The sequence below is a fragment of the Dendronephthya gigantea genome, unplaced genomic scaffold (assembly GCF_004324835.1).
Source record: "Dendronephthya gigantea isolate DGI-Jeju-01 unplaced genomic scaffold, DenGig_1.0 000076F, whole genome shotgun sequence".
Lineage (NCBI taxonomy): Eukaryota > Metazoa > Cnidaria > Anthozoa > Malacalcyonacea > Nephtheidae > Dendronephthya > Dendronephthya gigantea.
In genome coordinates this window covers 126,667-150,894 of record NW_021163086.1, presented here as the reverse complement: position 1 = coordinate 150,894, position 24,228 = coordinate 126,667, and the positions used below count along the sequence as shown (strand labels likewise).

General features: G+C 35.2%; 2 protein-coding genes and 1 long non-coding RNA gene across 3 annotated transcripts; 1 reads left to right on the top strand and 2 right to left on the bottom strand.

Moving 5' to 3' along the window:
- Positions 1-3,816: 3,816 nt before the first annotated feature.
- Positions 3,817-8,672, bottom strand: LOC114531959 (protein SGT1 homolog). The gene is made up of 11 exons (XM_028553555.1): positions 8,432-8,672; positions 8,309-8,357; positions 7,193-7,283; positions 6,886-6,955; positions 6,308-6,378; positions 5,978-6,028; positions 5,503-5,578; positions 5,324-5,420; positions 5,089-5,196; positions 4,720-4,816; positions 3,817-4,605 (listed from the first exon to the last, which is right to left on the bottom strand). The coding sequence occupies exons 1-11, from the start codon at positions 8,452-8,454 to the stop codon at positions 4,304-4,306; spliced, it is 1,035 nt and encodes a 344-aa protein (XP_028409356.1). The 5' UTR covers positions 8,455-8,672; the 3' UTR covers positions 3,817-4,303.
- Positions 8,673-8,694: 22 nt separating this feature from the next.
- Positions 8,695-22,500, top strand: LOC114531957 (exocyst complex component 1-like). Its single transcript, XM_028553553.1, is given in 25 exon segments — positions 8,695-8,960; positions 9,624-9,751; positions 10,188-10,283; positions 10,803-10,869; positions 11,088-11,147; positions 11,714-11,844; positions 12,031-12,121; positions 12,124-12,155; positions 13,036-13,137; positions 15,701-15,833; positions 15,947-16,056; positions 16,482-16,628; positions 16,753-16,852; positions 16,987-17,192; positions 17,665-17,766; positions 18,121-18,218; positions 18,449-18,529; positions 18,694-18,829; positions 19,363-19,446; positions 20,160-20,313; positions 21,072-21,092; positions 21,185-21,309; positions 21,567-21,689; positions 21,911-21,982; positions 22,187-22,500. Coding segments are annotated over 25 exon segments (2,676 nt in total). The 5' UTR covers positions 8,695-8,836; the 3' UTR covers positions 22,340-22,500.
- LOC114531962 lies at positions 15,775-17,082 on the bottom strand. The gene is made up of 2 exons (XR_003687903.1): positions 16,976-17,082; positions 15,775-15,964 (listed from the first exon to the last, which is right to left on the bottom strand). It is a non-coding gene; the product is annotated as an uncharacterized LOC114531962 (long non-coding RNA).
- Positions 22,501-24,228: the final 1,728 nt, after the last annotated feature.

Genomic DNA, 24,228 nt, shown 5'->3' with positions numbered 1-24,228 from the left:
ACTATTTGTCCTTGTGCACCATCACTTTGCCCTTTTTCCTACCCATCTTGGGCAGTGTAAAGGAATGAGAACTTTATTTTGTTATAATTTAGATCATTAGGACCAAAACAGTGTGCAATTAATATAGTTTACAGTACTGAAACACTAGCACGCATGTCTTAACTCCAATACGCTGCCAGGATTTAATACTGGAATTCTACAACGACTGGACTCAAACTTTTGCCTCCTACTGTATATATATATATATATATATATATATATACACATGCATTCTGATTGAATCATACCCAGGCCATCCAAGTCATCCCTTAATTTATATAGACCAACGCAGGTGTAGGCTATATAACTGTATGTGTATATGATATGATATAAGTTTTGCAACCTATATAAATAAGGCAGTGTGCCCTCAAATTAATTTTAATTTCTGTGCATGTTGCTTTATAATTATATTATCATGTTTATACAGAGTATTTTTGTTTTTTCATTGTAATTGAACTATATTTGTAAATAAATAATTATAATCTAATGAAAGTATGTTGTTTTATCATATATTCTGCCGTATTGAATAAAATACAGGTATATGCATGATAGTGTTAGTTTCAAAACGGAAGGGACAAACCAACGTATGTTTTCTATGATATTGTATTGGCAAAAACAACCTTGTTATTTTCTGCAGCCACAACCGCTAAACCAAAATGCGTAAGTTTAGTCAGCAAATGCGCAATGCGGTTTCCCAGGCTCACCTAGCGATGTCCGTTGCACAAAACACCAGTTCTTGATCTATTGCACTTTCCGGTATCGCTCTGCATAAATATAGCCGACCCAAGCAAACTTAAGTCAGACTTTAGTCAGTGTTTAACGTGGACCTGCTTGTGAGTAAGAAACTGTCGTTTGTGTTAAATTAATTGGCGTATCAATATCGACTCACGTTGGAACTCTGGAAATCTACATATTCTACGCTATTTTTCTATCAAAGTTTGGTGCGTGCGCAAACCAAATTCGAACTAAAATGTAGCTTTCGTCTGAACGGAATTTGAATACCAACAATAATCCAGACGAAAGCTACAGATAGTTGTTGGGCAATTGCCGTGTACACTTTCCCCCTGCAATTTCCGCAATATTTGTAAATAGTATCTAGAACTGTTATACTTAGTTTTAATGCATGTTTGATTATTGTAAATTTCCTAGTACTAATAAACGTATTTAAGCAAAAAAAAATCCACAATAATTAATATACGATCCCTTGAAGTAACTTTTTAATAACAATGACGTCACACTAATTAAATTACTGCAATTCTCAAACTCACCTCGTTAACCAAAAGGAATCAACTCAGTGCCTTAACTAGCGGGACTAGATGGACCGATGTTCAAGCGAATATTTCACGTGTGCATAATTCAAGCACAGAAACCGTGCGGTTACTAGCAACTATATCAATATGGATGCGGTGTTTGCAAATCACAATAGATACACAGGTCCCAATACCCTGGATATATAAGATGTTGCACAGGTTCATGACGCAGTAATTGATACAGTATCTATATATCGAATCACTGTTGTCATGTTTGGTTTCTGTAAGTGCCCATTCGGGTGATTAGTTTCTTCTGAAGAAGCTAAGATCACGCTTGCATCGATGCAAGTTTCATTATTATATACCTTTGACAAGAGGTCCGCGCGTGGAGGGCTTAAAATCTCCATAATTACGCGTGATCAACACGAGCAAGGGCAAATTATAGATTTGATGTCCGTTGTCCGTTGCTATGCTTTCCCTAGCAATGCGACCATGGAAATACATACATGATAAATTTCTCTAAACTTCTATAAATTATATAATCGATAAATAAAACTACTGTTCTTCCAGGTTGCCGTGTGGGAGTCGGATTAATTAAGCTGAATAGAATAACAATTAAGTGTTAAAGATCTTTTGAATGAAGAAAGTGATTCAGAGAATCGCAAGGTCTCAGGCAAGCTATGCTATAATGAAGTGAAGCTCCACTAAAACTAAAGGATAAGATAGTCAGTTTTAGCTTTAGGAGCAAATAATTTGCCATTTGAATCGCTGAAACTATAGTAATTAACTCTAGTGACAAGTCTTTTAAATACATAGGTGTTAAATCGTTCCTGACTTTATGCATGAGAATCGCTTTTTGCATTTTACGGTTAACATGCAAGTTATTCTAACCAAGTTTTTCAGGAACAGAGCTAGAGGAGGCATCATATGGAGAGCAAGTTATAACATGCACGTGCAGCTCTATGTTGGAAAAATATGGCTCGATTAATCCCTGATACACCCTATATATAGCTGCTGTATCGTGATTGACATAACTTCTTATTCGGTTTAAAGCACTTATTCCAGATGATACTTTCTAAAAAATATCGTAAATTTTTTTTTTCTTTTAGGTCAAATTTTCGTCAATAGAAAGTGCTAGTGATTTAGTACTATCTATCTTTTCAATTTTTTTATTATTGAATATGAATATCATGATCATCGAAAGTTGCAAGTCTTTGACAAGAACCGATAACCATGAATTCGGTTTTGGCAATATTTAAACTTAATTTGTTAATTGCACTCTTTAAGTTTTTCAAATTCAGTATTCATAACTCTTTCAAGATCATCAAAGTTATTACTTTGAAAACTTATATTCGTATCATCGGCAAACATTGTTGGCAACCCGACCTCATTCAAACATTCCGGCAGGTTGTTGATTAGGACCAAAAACAAAAGAGGACCAATAGTAGAGCCCTGAGGAACGCCGTACGTTTTTGGACAAGTTTCGGAAAGGTTCCCACTGAACAAAGCACCTCTGTTTTCGATTTGATAAATAAGAGTGAAACCATGTCAAAGCAATTTTATCTACTCCATAGTGTTTTAATTTAAGTAGAAGTATGTTGTTGTGTATAGTGTCGAACGCTTTCTTCAAGTCAATGAAAACAACTCCATTTAGGAAACCGTTGTCAATATTAGCACTCCAACTACTAGCAGTCTCCAATAGGGGAGTAAGAGTGCTGTGGTTTGGTCGAAACCCAGATCGCTATTTGGAGAATAAATCATTGCTCGTCAGGTAACGATAAATTTGATCGTGCACTAATTTTCCGAATATTTTGGCATGTAACTGCCGAAATAATTGATATTGGAGGTTAATTGTTCAAATCATTTCTTGCTCCGTTTTTGAAGACAGGAACAACCTTAGCCATTTTCCAATCATCCGGATAAATTCCCCGGTTGAGAGATTGGTTGAATATTTTTGTCAACGAAGGGCCCAAAATATCAGCTGCTAGCTTCAGAATTTTTCCAGCAATGCCATCAAGACCTGTGGCCATGTTAAAGTTGACATTTTTAAGTAAATGAGTTACATCTTGAATTTCTATTTCACTGAAAGAAAATACTGCGTTTGTAGGTTTTGGATGAATGACTGGATGGTGGTGATTCCATCGTTGAGTTATCTATGTTGCTTGCAAGATTTTCACCTATCGAAGTAAAGTATGAATTAAAAGCATCCGCAATAACAGGTGGATCAGTTATAAGCTACGTTACTAATTTTACGAGAACTTAATTGACCCTTAATTCATTTATGAGCTTCCAAATTTGCTTGGGATCTTTCTTAGTAACATCAATTTTGTTTGCTTCTTGGCTTGCGTCGCCACTCTGTCTAGTGATAAAAATTTGCTTGGACTGTCTTTGACGGAAAACTTGTCCTAAATTTATATTTGACGAATAAATCAGACAAATTTTAGCCCAAAATAGAAATATAAGACCGGCAATGAAGCTTCGCGGCGTATATTGCGATACAAAATGTCGTCCAAGAAGAGAGCACAGGTATCAAGGCGAGTTTCAGACGGAAATCCGTCTTTTAACATAAATTCGGCTACTGTTAATTAAAATTGTTTTAAATCTCATCCGCACACGATTCTAAATACCAAATAACAACGACAAAAACTATTGACGACGAAAAATCTACGCTGATCCGTAATATACTTTTAACTTTAATTTTTTTAACTCGTATTTTAGGGTCTGGCATAGTGGGCATGCTGCGAACAAAATGCGATAGTGAGGAGAGTTAGGTGCAGAGAAAGTGAAAACAACATTTAAAAAATTGTTCATGTAAATCATGCTCAATGTTTGGTTATTCCAACAAAACTATTTATGATGCCATTGTTAGATATGAACAATCGTTTATGTTAACAAAACTGTATGAAGCGAGTTAATTAACCAATGACTTGGGCACAGCCATGCATATAGTAGAGGTAACCAAAGTTCTTGACAACAGCAACTTTTCTTCTTTTTGTATTTCTTGAATTTTATCACTAATATTTCTTAAACTGCATACCATCCGGCGGTTTACACTCAACTTTCTTATTTCCCACTTCACTCCAGTTTGTGCTTAGTACAGTACCACCAGACTCAACAAAAGACTTGTTCATTGCCCTCTTGACTTCATCACTTCCGTCACCGTAAATCTTTTGAAACAATTGATTTAATGCTGCATCACCTTCCAACTTCTCCTCCTGCTCTTCTTTTTCTATATCGGCGGCCAGTTTGTCCCAATTGCGGTGTACATGACTTGACGTAGGGTAGGAGTGCGAAGACGCCGAAATTTGTTTAGTGTCTAGATATGTGCAGTAACACAAAAAAGTGGTTATTCGTTAACATGTAAATGATACACAGCAGAAATACTGCACTGTTGGTCTCATAACTGCAGTGTTGATCTCAGCCTACTTACCTTCTGTTGTCAATGGAAATTGGTTTAAATGAATCTCACTCGTTTTTTCAAGGCTTGACCATCTGATTGTCTCGGCTTTCTTTAATTGTATTTCGATCTACAGGAAAAATAGGATTGCATTGCAAGTTGCAAGAAAAATTGCTCCATGTAACACGACCTTAAGTTGAATACGACGCTTTCAAATGAATTTGAGCACGGTGCCCAAGAACAGGCACCACCACCAGACGTAGTACTCAACAAGGGCACTGTGAACATTTTGAATATCTCGTCAATTTGTTAAGTCGTTTGATTCTTTTGTTTTAGTTCATCCGCGTTCGTATGTGGAATTGTAGATGGTTCTATTCTGAATAACCACTAAGGTGCTGTCACCTTTGCAGTTGAAACTCTATACTTGGATTGAGCGGGAATGACTGCATTTGGTAAGGTAAGCGACAGAGAAAAATCACTCTTATCTTCGAGTCTAACGCATACTGAAACCTGAAAGAAAAAGAAATTACAAAATTTGCAACAACCAACGCCTTCCCGTAAGGTAAACAATTCTCCAACGTCAACAATATATATATAGAATAAAAAGTAAGTACCAACATGTACTGTTGTTACTTACAAAAGTATCTTCAATAACACATTTAACGTCGTCTGAGGTTCTGTTCTTGACTAGAATATTGATGACAACACGTGAATCTGTTTGATACCAGTCATATCTGTCACACAAAAAGTAAAAGTACATAAAAATCAAAATACATCCGTACTGTAAAGTGTGTAGTTTACTGTACTTTACTGTACCCTGGTTTAGGCTTTTCTTTAGTTGGTTCATTTATAGTCTTTGAATTGACAGTGGTCTTGTTTGTTTCAGCTCTTTCTATATAATAACATGAAGTGTTGTGTAAATCGTGCCCGGTTTTCCAACAATACAAAATATGATCTAATCAGCACAAGGTAATTAAGCATTTGAAATAATTTTTTTATATAGCGACATGTTTGCTATAAGAAATTTTGCTACAAATATTTTGTCGCTTATTAGTTGTTGATAGAAAATAAGGCACGTGCTTCAAATTAATTGCATGCGATTGAACTTTCACGAAATAATAGCATGTACAGCGTGCGGTACTTATGTCAAGAGCATATACATATTGACTGTGTAAGATGATAAAGAAAAATATTGCAGGGTTTTTAACATGACAACTACTTGAGATTTGTGTTGTGTGCGTCGATAAGCAACAAGAAACCCGGAAGTGAAGAAACAAAAAACCCAAGAAACCTGGAAGTTCTGCATCACACTTTAAAATCCATGATTTTGTTTCTTCTGAATCTGTAAGGTAACATTGTAAAAGTTGCACAGCTACAGGACTTGTATATCTTTACATTATTTCTTAACATAAACAAGTAAACTGCCAAAAGTACGGATTGAAATACCATTTTAAATTCAAATTAAAATTCCACTCAGGTTTTTGTATCATTGAAATCTTATGTCATGATTCAAGACCACTTCTTTATTTCTATTTTTTACCACTTTTTCAGGATGCATATTTTATGGCATTGTACCCCCAAAAAATCCGGATTCGCAGAAAGAACTTAGTAATTACTATACCCTCTAGTTTTAGAGCATTCTCAAAGGCTTCCTTAGCATTCATGAACTCTTTAAGATGGAAATGAGCAATCCTAAAAAAAACCGACATATTAAAATAATGTAACACTTAATTAAAAAATTGGCTATGTCTACTACAATATATATGTATGCTGATAAATTTACATTCCATAATTTTAATATACTGTAGCTTTTTTCATCATAATTTTTTACTGTATATTAAAACAACTTGTTAAACTAGTCAGTGATGCATACAGTACATATATAACCATGTGACAATGTGAAATGTGTGTGTTCAACAGTATAATACAATTTTTAGGTCAGGTGAATAAAAGGTGCCAGCTCCATTTAAGGAGTAAGGCTTTACTGCATGCTTTGGAGCAATAAAGAAGTTGTACTACAACTATAAAAGCAAGTGGGAACCCCTTTAGTAGGCATTGGTACTCTGGCTAATCAATAAATATTAGCTGTAATTTATATCAGTGATTAAACTTTGTATACACATACTCATACTATGAGTAAATGATAAAAATCTGATTTCTTAATATACTGTGAAATAACCAAAATCAATACAAGATTACCCCTTACGAAGAAAAGCTTTTGCATTTGTTGCATCCAACTCTATAGAAGATGATGTATCAGCAAGAGCATCTATAGATGATGAAAAAATTATTAGCCTGATTGATTAGGTTGAATATTTACTCTGTCAGCAATTATTTCTATAAACTTTATTCTTTCAAATAATAGGAGAATTTGAGGATTGTATTCTAACACAAGGTAATTTTTGCCTCATTCGTAACAGTTTTCTAGCACAATAGGGTTGTTTTTCTAAATTTAAAGGTTTTTGTTTGTAAGATTGTTTGAGTAATTGTATTATATAATTGGTACCTTGATACTTTCCCAATTTTATAAAGGCATTGGCTCTTTGGTTATAATACTTTGGATTTTGGGCGTTCTGTTCAATTGCTGATGTGTATTTCTAAATAAGAGAGCTATACATTATAGCTAGTACTGTGATGCAGATTTTAACATACTTGTAATCATCACAATTGAGGCTAAGAATAAAAGATTTAGTTGGATATATAATAGATGCAAAGCCAGTCCTAAACTATAAAAAGATTTTTATGTAATTTTTTTTTCACCTCATACAGACAGAAGACAATTCACAAAAATTTTTCCACATGCTCAAGCTTATATGCACACAATTTAATGGGACCATTGTGCAATAATACACCCAAACTACATATATGATCCATCCAGTATATTGCAGATACTATATATATAGTTTCTTACAACATGACATGCACTACACAAATAAAATTTTAAGGACGCTTTAGATGCGCTGTTTAAACAGCCATATAGGTAGTTAAAGAAATTAAAGAAAGGTACGAAAGGCCAGTTGCTATAAATAAAGAAAGGTACAGAAAGAAAGGTAATAAGGGTATTCATACAGGCTACCATGCAGCCTTCCATAAATATGTTGTTTGTTTGTGTAGAATACAAGATGTAAAAGCAAGCAATTTTATTAGATTGAACTGTTTGAATTGATGTATGAACTGTTTTATCCTTATTCTTTAGATTATGTTGTGCAAATTGTACTGCCGTTAGAGCCATATAATTAATGAAATAATTTTAGTAGTTTTTGGTAATTAATATTGTTTCAATATATCTATATTCATGTCAGTAGTGTTGTGGTGCATGGCATCATGCATTTGTTAATTCTTCCTTGCACTATTTCACATTATATTTTGATATTTAATTATACATTTAAGTTAGAGGTCACAGTTAGGACTAGTTGTAGGACTTACGTATTCTTATGGTTTGTCGAATGTTTACCCAGAACTATTAAAAATGTGGGCTTCTGTTGGGGTTCTTATGCGGACCTGTACTAAATAATTCCATCTGTGGACATGTCTAAACAAATGCTACATAATCATCCCAACCAGTCTCTAATTTTTCTGCTAATTATGCGCGCATACTAAAATACTAAGATTTTACATTTACCTTGATGGCTTCTATGTAATCATCATCAGCAAAAGCCTCATTGCCTTCACTAGAATGAAACCAGAAAATATTTTGAGACACGCAAATGGAATACTTGAAAAGTCTCCATGAAATTCTACGAACCTGAAAAAGCTGTCAGCAGACATGATATCAGGAAGTCTAAACCGAATAAACTTATGAATGATAGATCTTTACGCTGCTATTAAAACAGTGTAAGGATTCAAAACACCCCAACTTTTTTCAACTTTTCCCACTTCCCAGACCTCCCGCATAACTTCCGGTAACCGTGCAAATGTTGGAAAACACGGCGAAAAAGTGAAAAAAGGCCAAATACCAGGATAAGCCGAACAGATTTTGCTTTCACTCGGTATATGTCTAATTCCATTGATTTATCTCCTATGCACCTTTTCTTACATGGTACGTCTTTATCCTTTACACTTTTTTACGGTAAAATGAGTATTTTCTATTGCTCCAGAATTTGCTCCAGTAAAACCGTGTAAGACTGTAAGTCTGGGAACGAGGAAAACAATGGCTGCTTTGAGAAGCAGCTTGCAGAAAGAAGTTTTCGATCCAAGCGATGAAAAGTTATTTGCTTTTACAAATGTTAGTAGAGCAGGCAAGAAGAGAAAACCAAGCTTTCTTTGTATAGCAGGTAGGTTGATTTAAATTACCATTTCCCGATTATTATTGATAACACGATATTAAAAAACAAGTGACAAGCGAATTAGCAATCGATAGGCTATAAATGAATATACATATATTCGTGATTTCACTCTTTATGGATCGTGAACATGGCTGTGCCCAACCCTGGCGTAAGTATAAGAGTGCATGCATGATTTGTCAGTGTAATTCATTTTATTGTCAATCTATCTGTTGGAGAGCACAGGTAGGGAGGAAGGGGTGGGTTGACAATTGCATCACATCATTCATACATGTATAAGTGTTAATGTGGCTTGACATTTGTCACAGTTTTAGGAATGCAAGTGTTTAGTTTTGTTATGGTACATGTTGTTTCATACACATCAAATTTGCAGCATGGCAGCTTCTTCAAAAAACCTGTCTTCAAATGTGGTATAATGTTGCACCTGCTTAAAGTAGTTCATTAGGAGGGTTTTTTTTGTTATAACCCATATACTGTAAGGGAATTCATCAGAAGAGTTTCTGGACTATACTTTATATACTTTATTTATACTCAATATACTTTATTTATACTTTCGAAGATAGTAAGAAAAACCTCAGAGTGGGAAAATCTTATTGTAAATATCCTTTAATTCCATTTAATTATTTAATTTATGAGCAGTACATTTGTATATAGTTTCAAATGAAAGACCAGTGTATGTTACCATATATAAAGTGAAAAGGACAGATAAGGAAAGCTATAAAAAGAGAACATCATGGCTATTAAAGGATATGAAAACTGTGGATGGAAAAGATGCCTATACAGTAGGTTAAAAATTTTACAGTATCATTAATCTACACATGCACAGATTACAAAACCTCAAGAAGTATTCTCTGTATCTCGTCATTGTCAATCTCAATGTTTCAACACAATAAAGACTCACTGAATAAATTAAGTTTGCACTTCTTAATTGGTTAAACTTTGCATGTAAGCACTGCAAATACATGTAATGTCCGTGAATATACCTAACAGGTAACAAAGAGCTAAATTTTGTGCTTCCTGTACGTCTTACAATGTGCTTTAATTATTCAGGATTACCCTATTAATTAGGCTGCACCCCCAAGAAACTCCAGAATTTTAAGCTCTCTATGACAAGTGCAAATTATGTATTATATTGTACCTACATTTACAGGTGTAAAATATAGGTGATTATTGGCATTTACAGTGTATGCATGCAGTTGTGCTCTTTTCTCACCACAGGAAACGCCTGAGTTTGATTTGGTTTTTGAAAAGAATTATAAATGGATTGCAAGTAGTTTTTCAGATAAAAATGCCTTCATTGTTGCTTTATGGAAGGTATGTGCCTGTTTTATGCTTTATTATTTCCTTCTTATTTTAGAAGTTACAACAGAACAACCCACCGGACAGAGATTTTGAAATTATTTAATTCCCTTTCACCTATATTTTCTTTACCTTCAGTCAAGAGAGGTCACCCCTAATTATATGGCCTCCAATCATTCTTCATACTGTACTGATAGGTATACTGATACTAGTAATGTTGCAAAAATGTTCCAGAACAAGAATCCGCTAAGTAACATATGCCTAACCTTCTGGATAAGACTGGTATCTATTTGTAATACTAATAATTTGAGACCAAGTGAAGCTTAACATGGCTCCTTCGTATTAAATAAATGTCACAACCTAAACCAAAAATTTGATGTGTTGTTTTTAAGCGCATAGTTACATTTACTAGACAGTAACCTTTATACCTTGAAGTTTAGGTACGTAGTTGGCTATGCACTGTGCACATTCTTTAACAGTACATTCTTTTACAGTACATTCAATGACTGCTCTAATTCTTATTGTATAATTTAGGTTTGCACACGATATTTACCACAAAGAAAACCAGCCTTTGTCAATGTCAATCAACAAAGCATCGAAGGTTGAACTAAATTTTATTTAGTATCTTAGATTACATTGTAATGTACTACCCCCACCGTGCACTTTTCTGCCATACCAATTAACACATTCTCTGAATCGGTACAAGGTTAACGTTGGAGTACTTCCCCTCCTGTATGCTTCTGCAAGTGTGCAAGTAATGTGCAAGTGTGCAAGTAATGGAGCAAAAAAATACTAACAAGGCTTTGCTTCACTGAACAGAAACCTTGCGTTCGGGAGCTTCTCAGCTGTCATCTTCACAGGCACACGAGGCAATCGAAGGTACTTTTACTTCTTATTTGGACTGAAGAGATTTTGAAAATTAAAGAACACATATAATTTTATACTTTGGAACAATTTACAATATGTAAAGGCTTGCAAAAAAGGGTTTTAAATATAGCTAATTAACTCTAATGCCGTGTCAAGCGAGACTAGTAATTTTACGTGTACCACTTTTACAGTGGTGTTCTCCAAGGATCAAGATTTGGTCCAATATTATTAAATAATGTACCCCATAAACCATTTCTGTACAGTACATGTATTGTGTTGTTCTAATTTGCCAACTATTATTTCTAGTACCACAGCTCCTAAATTTGTAATACACACAACTGAAATTCACGTTCGTAGATGATGCAATTCATTGCTACGAGCTATATACATGTCAATCATCTATAGACAAAGTATAAATTCAGAAAAGAAACGGAGTACTCTACATGCTACTTATCTGGATAAATACTGTTTCTCTACTCTGTCTTTATAACCAAACGATTTCTGTAGCTATATGCCTATAATTTGTGACCTTCCATGGAATTGAAAATAACTTATAAGAATACCTTGTTTGAATTTAGATGACTATCAACAGCTGGCGCCAGGTGAAGAGAAAGATTTAGACGTGACTATGTCGAGATACGAATGTGCCATCAGCAATATTGAAGCTTTCACTGAGAAACTATCAAGAGATTTATCTCTGCTTGATGGAGTAAGTGTACATTGTAAAAACTAGGAAAGACTTGTGCACTCTATAGCGGACATATCTGTCTTGTTTTCTTTCTCAAAATCTCATTTGAAACATTAGGTAAATTTTGTCATTATTGTGTCCGTAATGTAAATGTAAATATAAATTATGTGTTATAATATATAATACGATGTTTTAAATACATTTTAGGCTAACATATCATCTATCATGAGTTCCGAAAGTCAGGTGAAAAACATAATGGAGTGTATAGATGAAGGTTTGAAAGAACTGGATGAGTTGGAGAGAACTTGAAGAGATATGATAAACTGCTGCAGGTGAAAAGTAGCTAACAATCAGTAATTACAGTTTTGTACAATACAATTTCATAATCACACTAATTACCACTCATTTTGCTCGAATTTTTACGTGTTCTGACCAGTGAACTCTAAAAAGACTGGAACGATAACTTGGCCGCCATCTTTGAAGCCAGCACTGATGGCCGCCATGAAGGCCAAGAGTTGAAATTACACCACCAAAACAACGCCGGTTTTTATACACAAATCCTTCTCATCTGATCATGAATAATTAAAACAAGCATTGAGATTTACTAAAAAACAAGTTTTATGAACGTGAAAAGGTGCAAACCTATTTTTTTTTGCGAGTTGAAGGCGAAGTTTTTTTTCGGCCCGTTCAAATTCTTTAAATATTTCAAGTACAAAGCTGGTACCTCGCCGGTTTTTACAGTAAGATGATGCGGATTACTTAGGTCTATCCAAAAAGGGTAAATTCGATGTTTAAAGTTGAAGTGGTCAAATAAAAATTGCACTTTTCTCGCAATTTTTTGCCAAAAAATACGATTTTTACGGAATTTTCACTCTCCCCAGTTCTTTTGAAGGCTTGATTTGCTCGCTCGGCTGCCACCTTAATCAGCAAATTATATTCAAATCGGCTTCATCCAATGACTAGAGTTCACTGGTTCTGACCGGATTTAAATATTGGCTTGCATTTTCCTTTTTCTCTTTTCAATTAAAGAGGTAACATTATCCGTTGAGGCAGAAATTCGTACTTCTTTTCATGTGATTATGCATGCATCTAAATGGCTGGAACGACATAACTAATAGCCCTAAGGTTCCTCTATTAACTATTAACTGTGACTTCAGCTATTGATATGACTAAAATACTTAAGTGGTTGTCAAAAATGCTGTATTTCCTTAGAAAGCTCGCGATCATATGGAACACATGGACGAAAAAAATAAACGGATGCAGCTGGAACGCGATAATCATAAGAAATTATCCGACGAAGTTCAAAATTTAGTTGTAAGTATGCATGTGATGACTGATACTTCCTCGTTTCTAATCTACGGTGTTGGTTTCGTCAATGCAACCAATATAGCCGTATGAGAAAGCCGGGCTATTGTTACTCACACTTTACAGCGAAATTACTCAGGTTACGAGGCTGCACTTTACGCGCGTTCGTAATTTTCGCTGGAAACCCGAAGCGCTAAACGAAATTGTTGAGTATTCTATCCGCACTGCTGTCGTTCCTTTCTTATTCTTACTCGGGTAGGTTTGAACGAATTTATTGTAATGGTCCACCACCAGGAGAATGTATTCGAATCCGCCTGAACTCTGTTCCAGGTGAACAAAATCAATTGATATCATTTGAAATGGCGTTGTTGTAATGATCGGAAAGATTATTGTCCGGGTAAGACCGGGGATGCCGTTTTGTTGTGTTTGCTTCATACATCGGCAACATGGTGCACAAAGTGGTCGATATCTTTCCTTATTTTTGGCTAAAAGAACCTCACACCTTACTTCATGAATCTTTCGAAAAACCAAGCGTCTAATCGTCTGTGGTTGGACCATTTGCGAAAAAGAAAACTGCTTTTGGTGTCCCATTTAATGTTCTTGATAGTAATCGTTGGTGGAACCTGGGTACCAGTGTCCCACAATGCCGTGACCTTTTTATCATTAAGGCGAAAAGTTACAGGACATTTGTTTCCAAATGAGCAAGCGCATGTTGTTTTGGCGTCATATGACTGGCGAATTCTGCCATCTGAACTGTCGCCTTAGGGAATACAGCTTCCTGATTAATTGTCTTACACCAATTCTTATGGGTTGTCCAATGATTTTGTTGACATCCCACTGATCAGTGACAAACCGATTTGCAATTGGAACACTGTTGTGAGCGAGTCGTTAACATTGTGTTCTTACAATTATATCAGTGGGACTTTCAGTGGGTTGCTCGACGGCTCACTCTTGGTCGTGACAAACAAGACCTTGCAATGTGGTTTACCCTAATCACACTTGGTGTGGGACACTAATCATACTTGCTTTGCTTAGGGGGTTTTATAGCCCATCCTCAATCATGCAATTTCTTCCCATTCTTTTGGTTGACTGTCTCATATTTAATACCAGTACAGTATCTGATTCTTTCGATGCACTGTCAAAGTTTGCATAAGGAAGGCTTGCGGATCTTCATTTGATTGTTGTTTCATGTTTTTAGTGACTGTTCCGTGGCATTTTTCTCTTTAATTGGAATGCAACCTTGTCTTCATCTTCTTCAATACTGTCTAAATTTCCTTCGAGCTGACTTCGAATTTTTTTTATAATCTTGAGTTTCCTTTTACGGTCTACTTCGTCCATGCACTTTAATAGAAAAGGCAAAGTTATTTCATTATTTCTTTTCAAGAGATAATATTTTCGCATCCACACTTCTGTTAATTTTTTGGTAAAGAGATTCCCGTCTGAGCCCCAATTTGTTACTCACACTTTACACGGATTTACTGGTTTTATCTTCCTCTCTTTCTGGCCGTTCAACATTTATTTTTGGAGGTACACTAGCAAGTGGAGTTGTGAAGCTAAAGTGGCGAAACGGTTTGTCTTGGCGTATTGACATTGTATGTCCATCTTTGACCTCTTTCACTGACAGTACAAAAGTTTTTGTTCATTGCCTTGCTCTATTCATAATTTTCATTCACCTTGTTCATGGAAAGTATGAGAAACCAAGAGATTCATACAATAATGAAGTGAAATATGCAAAGTGGAAACAACCAGAATGATCTGTGAGTGGGAGTGTAAACGAGCACCAGGGACATTTAAATGGGGGTACACGAGCTCCAGAAAAGCTCTGTGCGAGTAAGCATCACGCTAATGGGAAATGGCTCTCGATAAGTTGAAGCACACTTATTTGCTGAGTGGAATGTTGAACGAAATAAGAAGCATAGTTATAAAACTATCTCTACATTTGCATCTTGAATCTTATTAGCCCTTTCCATCCACAGGGATTTTCAAATGCCATTGAAGTAGTAATGATTAATAATAGTTCATAAATCTTGCCCAGTGATCAACCTACACGTATTGAAATTTCTGTCACAGAGGAAATCTTTTCAAAGGAATATCAATTGCGGTTGACACACGAGAAACCATTTAGGACTGTGTTTGTGTACCATAATACACATGTAAAATATGTACAGATGCAAATTGGGAGCTTGAGAACATGAGTTAATTTACACGCATATCACAGATTTACTATTTGTTTGGCAACAGTACGTCGATGTAATGGTCGATAAGTCATAAAATTAGCTCGTGGAGTCCTAGTCCTTGCTTGAAGAGCAAAAATTGATTACTCATTTACTCAGAGATATCATTCCCAACACTTGAAATAAATTCCATATTTCCAAGCATCCATGTATTATTCTGTTTATTATATAATAAAGTTTTTTTACCCCCCTTCCTGATTCAAGATCGGTGGATCAAACACGATAATCGCACATGTGTTATTATCGCTTTTCAAAATGGCGGATTCGTCAATAAAACACTGCATATTATATAATAAAATATTATATTGTTCTTTACTTGCCTTTCATATTCATCACAGGACATTTTGGATGTACCTGAAGCCACTCTTAGTACATTGCAAAGAAAAAGTTTATCAAATGCCACCGAGTTAGCACAATGTACTGAGGCCGCAAAAGCAGTTCGCAATGCTATGAGTGCTGAACTCAGTCCAGGTATAAAGTTTACATTTGCACTCACCTTTTACGCTGCCGTATACACGTCTTTCCTATATTCTCGCACATTTTTCTATTTTTCTAATGCAGTATACCGCGTTTCATTTTCCTAGGACTGGACAAACTTCATGCTGTGAAAGAACAAAGAGACATGTTTTGGAATCTTTGTCAAGAATTTGCTACCTTTCTTGCATCACATTTAAAGAGAGTATTCCAAAGTCACGTGAGTCCACTGTAACTGAAATTAGTGCGTGTATCAAAATATCAGTTTCTTTGTTAAATCCATCTGATACAAAGTTTCAAAATGTGCTATGCTTCAGTAATTTTCAAAAATATCATAACAAGATAAAAAATATAGTTGCTTTTGAAAATTGTAAAAGAAAATAGAGGCTGCATGACAAACCAGCGTCATTGAAATTGTAAGACCAAAAATATCTTGACATGTAATCATTTCCCGGGGATTAAAAAGCCATACACCTAAACATTTGTGCGCGACGAAAGCTTGGAAACGTTTTGGTAAAGTTACCCGCAAAAACTGCATGCACGAAAAAAACAAGTCTCATTGCGGTTTCTGTACGACGTACTACTGGCAGCTGACGGTATTAGTGTAGTCTAATGGCCGACATGAAATGATATTGAAATTTTCAGGAAGATGAGACAGAGACACTGGTCAAACATTCCAATGAACTGGTTATTCCAAGTCACAACAAAATCCATGATGAACTTGCTCCATACACAGATCTTATGTTTTGGCTCAAGGAAATTGACCAGTCAAAATTTACAGAGCTAATTCAGGTAGCAAAATTTCAAGCCCTCGAACAAATGGCCTTGGCATGCAGTTAAGATTATAATTTAGTTCTCGTTTCCCCAATGAAATCTTCATATTCTCGTTTCCTAAAAGAACAGGGTTTTTTTGTAGATTTATACACAATGTTTTAGCAAGGTTTATGAGAAAGAAATTCGAGATTTCTTTGAAGTGTCCAAACAAAGATGTTCTGCAAGGAGTGCGAAAGCCGCAGGTACATATTATATAGTATTGCATTATCACATTCTTTGCTCTGATAAACTTTCTCCGTTTTTGCGTGCACTATTCTCATGCATAGCTGCACCCCTGGCGACCTGACGGGTTTTTTAACACTTACTGTAAATGTAGGCAATCTTCGTGCTGGTTCGCATCTCTCTTTAAGCCGAGATGAAGTTTCCCACGGAAGTCCAATGCCATCTCGTGTGACAAGGTTCGATAAACACACCACAGATAGTCCTCAACTCAATCGTCGTTCACCGTCGGGATCACTGAGTTCTCAGGATTCTCTTGTGTCTTCGGATAGCGTCTCTGAGAGCCGAAGTAGATTTGATAAGGTACATATAGATACACTGTTATGTGTCCCCTATAAATAAAGTGTATACATTTTCATTAAAGTTTTATCCATGCAATGAATGGGCCATTCTCGCTTTAAACAAAATTTGAAAACTGATAAAATTCACAAGTAAACTGAAAAGAGCATCCTAAAATTAGCAAGATTGGTAAGTTGGTTGGGAAATATCGAAAAACGTGGAAGTAAAGCTCTGCGAAGTTGACAAAATTCAGCTTAAAGAACTAGGGAATGGTGTATAGCCTTATAGCAACAGGTTATATTTTCCATTTCAGTCAAATATAGTTTCAATTGAAAAAGCACGCAAAGTAGACGCAAAAATTAATTGAAATTCAAAATGCTACACTGGAACAGAGATTTCTTAACCTCTTCGTTAGTTTGTCAGAATGTGCCCGCCTTTTCGTAATGTCGAGTCAGTTTTGCTACACGTCTCTATGTAATGATTTAACTTTGTATAGATTTTTGATACGCTGTTGTCGGAATTGGAACCTGCTTGCCTCGCTGAACAGAAGTTTATTGAGAAATTCTTCCACATGCCGTTACCCAAAGACGATTCAGAGGTATTCCTATATATACTGCATGTCTCCGCATGCAGAAATGACCGTAATATATTGTCCTATTACATTATAAATAATCAGTTTGTACAACGTGTAAAACTAGAAAAGAACTATATACTGTATATGAATTAAAATTGGTCGTCTCATTCATCACTTTTTGACCAATTTTTGTAATATAGCCAATAAAAATTAGTCAAATAAATGAATCCGTCGTAACCTGGTTACTGTTTTTTCAGTGACAGTGTACTATTTTTTGTATTAAAACATAAGTTGTTGACGTAAATCGGCGGATCTGAGACAAACTCTTCGACCAGAACCCGGGGTTTGTTGCGTATAAATTCGTCTGTTTCATTTCAGACATCCAGCATATCTAGTGGCAGCTCAATTTTGTTGAAAGATAATCCAGATGGTTCCTTCATGTCTCGCCCCAAACGTTCTGGTGAACTCGGATTGTAGTAAGCGTACATTTGGTTACAAGCATGATTAAAACTGCAATAGCGACACCAATAAAGGTCATCTCCTCACAATCGGCTACACTGATACCCGAGCATGGGAATTTTTAGCATATACCTGCAGTTTTCCTCCACCGCGACAAAAAGAATTTCCTCTTTCCCTGTGTATCTAAAAATGCCTTCGCTTTTAGAATGGTTTAGCAAATACTCAGTATATTACTCTATTTCTGTAGCAAAATTATGGCAGACCTGTTTAGCGGGCTGGATCCAGAACTTCAAAATTTTATTCACTTTGGTGATAAACTCGATAGCTTGTAAGTAAATGTACCGCATATTTTTTTAGTTTAATACATAGATTAACATAATATATGTAACGAGGTCAGTCTATACGGCGTGGCATCTAAAGCAAAACTATGTATATTACAGTAGTTACTTCAAGTAACGAATTATGAATGATATTCTATTTTATTTTCTACAGTAATACAATGTACATGCTTGTACGTGTTGGTGATTACGTGATGGCCCATGAAGCTTCTGGCATACATATATCTTTTCTCAGTCATCAGCTGGCTCAGTCATTAATCTTGGTGAAGAGATTGTTTGATAAATTTATTGTAAGTATTAACTATTTCTGTCCTTTTCCCCCGAAAATATTCCGATATGTGACTTTATTGCTATTATTATACTATAATTGGTATTACGTGACTTTATTGATATTAAAACAAACTATAATCGATTGGTAAAAGTGACACAGTGGCACGTATCTAATTCTTTTTCCAACTTTACAATTCAGAATCTAATTCTGTTTCCAATTCAAAATTTTTTTCGAATTCTGTTGATTATTCTATTCTTTAAAATATATTTTCCAGTATATCATTTATATTTATTCCCGTTGCAAATTAATTTGCGCTATTCCTTGGTTTTTGCAAAATATCCCTTCACTAGGGGCTCAATTTGCAAGTCGCGAACACAAACAAAATATAAATTGAGCCTGTTTAAATGATAATTCTATATGGAAATATTCTGGCATATTGTTTGAAGAACTGTTGAGGTTCATCGTAATTATCTCTACTCTGGTTTTAATAAATGAAAGTAATTACCACACAAAGATTACATCTTTCATCGCTATTACTTTGAACATATACAGATGGCGCTTGGAAAGCAAGTGGAAGAAACAAAAGTGCCGAAGAAAAGTAGATGCGGTATACTGCCATTTGTTTCAAAGTTCGAGGTATAGCTATCATTTCCAATGTTTGCGTTAGAATAAGGGCCTGTTTATATGATCCCGCCTAGCCGGGACAGTTTCCGAGATCCCGCTTGTAATACAAAGACTAATTAGAGTTTATATGACTACTTTTCTATTCCCGCGTAGGCGTGATCCCGGCAAGAAGTGCCGGGATCCCGCTTAGACGGGACGAGAAATTGCCATAAAAACACTCCATCCCGCTTGGCCGGGATGAACATACATTTGGAGCATTTGGGTCGCGATAAACACACATTTGGAACACGTGTATATATTGGCATATTCGTTTTCTACAATAAAACATGCCGTCGAACAAACCTACGCTACAAAATGAACTCCATGCACATAAACACGCCATCGCGCCTATATAGGCTCGTTCCCCAGCTAAGCGGGATGAAAACAACCCGTCCCGGCTAGACGGGATCATATAAACAGGCCCTAAGACATATCAAAGGGGCCTGTGCAAGGCAGACGACCTTTTGTACTGCAACATGCAATCCGGAATAAAAATCCCGAATAAAAAAGGTCATATTGCCTCATACAATATACGATTCATATACAAGACAACGCTAAAATTACGCGTATATCATGCTCCGAAGATCTTTTGTTCGCTTTGCTCGAGATGCTTGACACCCGTTCTATAGAACATAGTCTATTATAGTTTTCCCATGCATGTTTTAATTCTATCACCTTCCCTATAGAGTTTTGCAGAAACGGCCGAATTAATCTTTAAGAGTTCAGAGCGCCGTAACGACTTGGATAAATCATATCGTTATCTTGTCGGTGTCGTGTTTAAAAACATCGAGAGAGCTGCTGTTGAAAACCAAAAGACACCTGCTGACGTCATTCAATTTGGTAGGTACATGTTATACTTATAGAGATCTAAAATTACCATGCTTATAAATATGGTTTAAAATTTGATTGGACATGCATGTTAAGCCATATTTTTTCTTGTATAATTTATATATATAATTCTATATTTGAAAATGTTATGGACCTATTCGAAAGAGAGCAGGAGATGTGACAGTTAAAACACGAGGCTATATAGTCAGATTTTCTCCTGTCGAATTTCGAAAATTAGTTTACTTTCACTTTTTATTGCTGTACCATGCAACTTATACAAAAACTTAATCGGTCGAAATTGTAACAGTAGAAAAAAACCCTGACTAGCCTTGTTTATTTAGGTTATAGAAGCTATTTTTAAGAATGCATGCATTGTATTGCATGGAGGTGTATATTATTACGAATTTTTATTGATATTAAATATATTACGTATATATAGTATTTAAAACACGAGAAGGAGCGTTTTTATCATATTTACGACAATACTATAATAAACGTGACAAATCATATGTGCCATCCTCATTAGCATTTAAGGTACTTTACCACGTATAAAGCCACCACATGTGACTTCGTCTATAGGGATGATGCTTCATTAAGCATTATGAATTAAGATATTTAATAACCTAAATATTATTACATGCAGGTTTATATTATTCAGAACTCTTATTGACATTAAATATATTATAGATATTGAATAACACATAATCTTTATCGAATAAGATAACGTTATTTACCATATTAATTTATTTTTTGTATCCTCTCTTCTGTAGAAAATTACCACCACTTGTACGGTAAGTGTTTGGTTGTTTGGCAATTAATTGTATATAGTAGACAGTTTGCGCAGTTGTGTGTCTAATTCGGTGTATTTTTCTGTGGTCATTAGGCGTTTTATCGCGGTTAAAAATTGCCAGTTTGGACGGTGAAAGAAAACAAGCGAAAGTCCAATACACTGAACATATGAATTCGTACGCAACGACAATGTTTGGACGACCGATGGAAAAACTTAATGTAAAGTTAACTTTAACTATACGTTTTAAGTATAGTTGTGAAATCATGAATCTTTGATACAAAATACCCATACAGATCGGCCGCTCGTATTTTAACTAGTAGCTACTTAACGCGTTAACTGTAAGTTTTTACACAACTGGTTTAGCTACTTGATTAACTGATTTTAATAACAGCTGCACATCGTTCAAGCTAAAATGTAGTTAAAACGTAGAAGGCCCCTGGATGATTATAAAATACAAAATTGTCTTTATTTTTAGACCTTTTTCGATGGTATCGAGGAAAAACTCTCAAGCGGTGTAAAGGCAGAAGAAATAGGTTACCAATTAGCATTTAGTAAACAAGAGCTGAGGAAAGCGATAAAAGAATATCCCGAGAAAGAGGTGAAAAATCGCGCTTGTTAAATTTCCGCATGAAACAAACTGAAGGATTTGATGACAGGATAGATTCAATGCCTATAATCAAACTAAGCAAAAAAACTAAAGTGAAAAACTATCTCGAAAACTAAGACACTAAAAGGAATTAAGGACTGTAAAATATTTTTTATTAATTTCAAGCATCCAGGGATACCTTAACCAGTTAAGTTTTTATATATATTATTTAGATAAAGAAAGGTTTGGAACATCTCTATAAGAAAGTTGAAAAACATTTGTCAGAAGAGGAAAATTTACTCCAGGTTTGTAATAACTCGCTATATATAGCATAGTATAGGCTATTTGCACTATTTAAAAAAGTTGGTTTTCATCGAATTTAATGCCATGCAGCTTTTAACCCGACATGCATGATCGATTATCAATTGACCCAAATTCTCTTTTTCCTGCGAAATCTATTGGCGTTCATATATCCCACCACATACATGCATTCTTTAATTTTTTAACAGGTTGTATGGCGTTCAATGCAAGAGAAATTTATCCAACAATACAAGTATTTTGATGAACTCATAAACCGATGTTATCCCGGCTCGATGATAACATTGGACTTCTCAATTGACAGTTTACTGACGTTTTTTTCAGATATTGCGCAGTCACACTGATATTAAATTTAGCACATATATTGAACCGTCCGACGAGATTATCTCGGAGAGACGAAGAACGCATTAACTCTCAAATTTTACAACTATTTGCAATTCAAAAAATAGGCTTATACAGAAAATTTAAAAATTCGCTTTATTTAAATGTATGTACGTGACTATTAGACTTGATAAGGGACTGGTCATAATTTAGCAGGGGGGGTGGGGAGGTGGAAATAGTGGGGGGGTCACATATTTTTTAGCCAGAAAAAAGGGGGGTTCATAAAATGTTAGACAGTTATAAGGGGGGGGGGGTTGCTTATTTCTGGTTGTAATTATTTCTTTTATACATGCTTAGACTTTGAGTTGCACTGCATAAGCTTTGCTTAGAACATTAAACAAAATTAGTTATAGAATTTAAAATGAAAAGTTATATAAGTCACTGTGTTAAAATATTTATATTTTAAATAGCAGGGTCTTTCACTAGAAATAACTAACATATTATGTTTAAAACCAAATTTTAACATATGAATATGTCAAGGGTGGGTAGTATCGGAGTTGTTGGAGTTTGCAACTGTAGCGAACTACAATTTGCGAGTAACTGTATAGACTACTTTTTAAAACTGGTAGTTTGAAGTTGTCGCGAACTATATTTTCTATATTAAAAGTAGCGAAGTAGTTGATTACTTTTTCAACAACAATCGCTATTCGCCACTTTTCGATTTTTAATATCCCTCGACTATATACTCTATAGTTCATACACTATAATACAAAACTAGTCATTTAATATACCATGTCAAATCTCGTTTGGACCCACATTTTGTTCTAGAATTCTTTGGCTCATCCGCCATTTCATCCATAGTATCAGAATATATGAGCATATTATGCTTAACATTTCATATGTTTAAAACATGTGAAATCAATATAAATTACAAACACGGATACCAGGAATTTTTGTTGTAGCGAAGTAGCGAATACTTCGCTACATTTTTCTAGCGATATAGCTGTACACGTAGTCAAAAGAACCAAACTACATATTTTTGACAATAGCAGTAGTTGTAGGTGACTACATTATTTTAAAATAGCAGTAGTTGTAGCGAACTACACAAAACTTGTAGTCTACCCACCCTTGGAATATATATAAGTGGACGTATATAAATTAATTTTATTACTTTATATAAACGTTGTCAGAAAAATTTTTGAAGGTGTAATTACTATTTTGAATTGACGGTGCAGATTACAGTAGTTTCTCATTTTGAAGCAGTGTTTATCAAAACGTTGACGGATGGGGGGGGGGGCATTTTTACCGTCTCGAACAAGGGGAGGGGGCATGATTTTTTGTGGATAAGGCAAGACAGGGTTGCAAAATATCATTCCTTAAAATATTGAATTACACCTCCCCACCCCCCCTGCTAAATTATGACCAGTCCCTAAGCAGACTTGCTCCCGAGATTTTCCTGCCCGATTTTAGGGATTTTTAAATGTGCACCTTTGCAAGTAAGGGGTAGACTTAGTATACTTACACATAGTGATAATTTTTGTTAATTTTATTCTGTATGGAGAGGAAGGGAAAACCTCTTTGCAAATCTTAAATTGATAGAAAATTGAACATCTAAAAAGGCGATTTTTCTTATTGCTTTATTAAAAGAGAGGGGGGAAATGAAGTGTCTTTAAAAGTGTTTTGAACAAAAGCATCTTAATCTATACTACAGTACAGCACTAGCGGTGCAAAATTTAGGCATGTTTTGCTGCATTGTTTGCGCCACTTTCTCATGGTATATAAGAGCAAATTTCCTTTGGCATTTCTCTGGCGATTTTTTTTCTTCTATAAAGAATTTAAATAAATAATTTGCTGGTCTAATTTTTATCTTTGTCTTTGATCTTTTCGCATGATGAATTCGCAGGATTACCAG

Excerpts from the sequence above, each read along its gene's own strand:
- LOC114531959 (XM_028553555.1), bottom strand. The coding sequence starts at position 8,454 with ATGTCTGCTGACAGCTTTTTCAG. Across the intron at positions 6,956-7,192 it reads AAAATTGGGAAAGTATCAAG|ATGCTCTTGCTGATACATCA; the intron begins GTACCAATTATA and ends CATCATCTATAG. Across the intron at positions 5,197-5,323 it reads GTGTTATTGAAGATACTTTT|GTTTCAGTATGCGTTAGACT; the intron begins GTAAGTAACAAC and ends TTTTTCTTTCAG.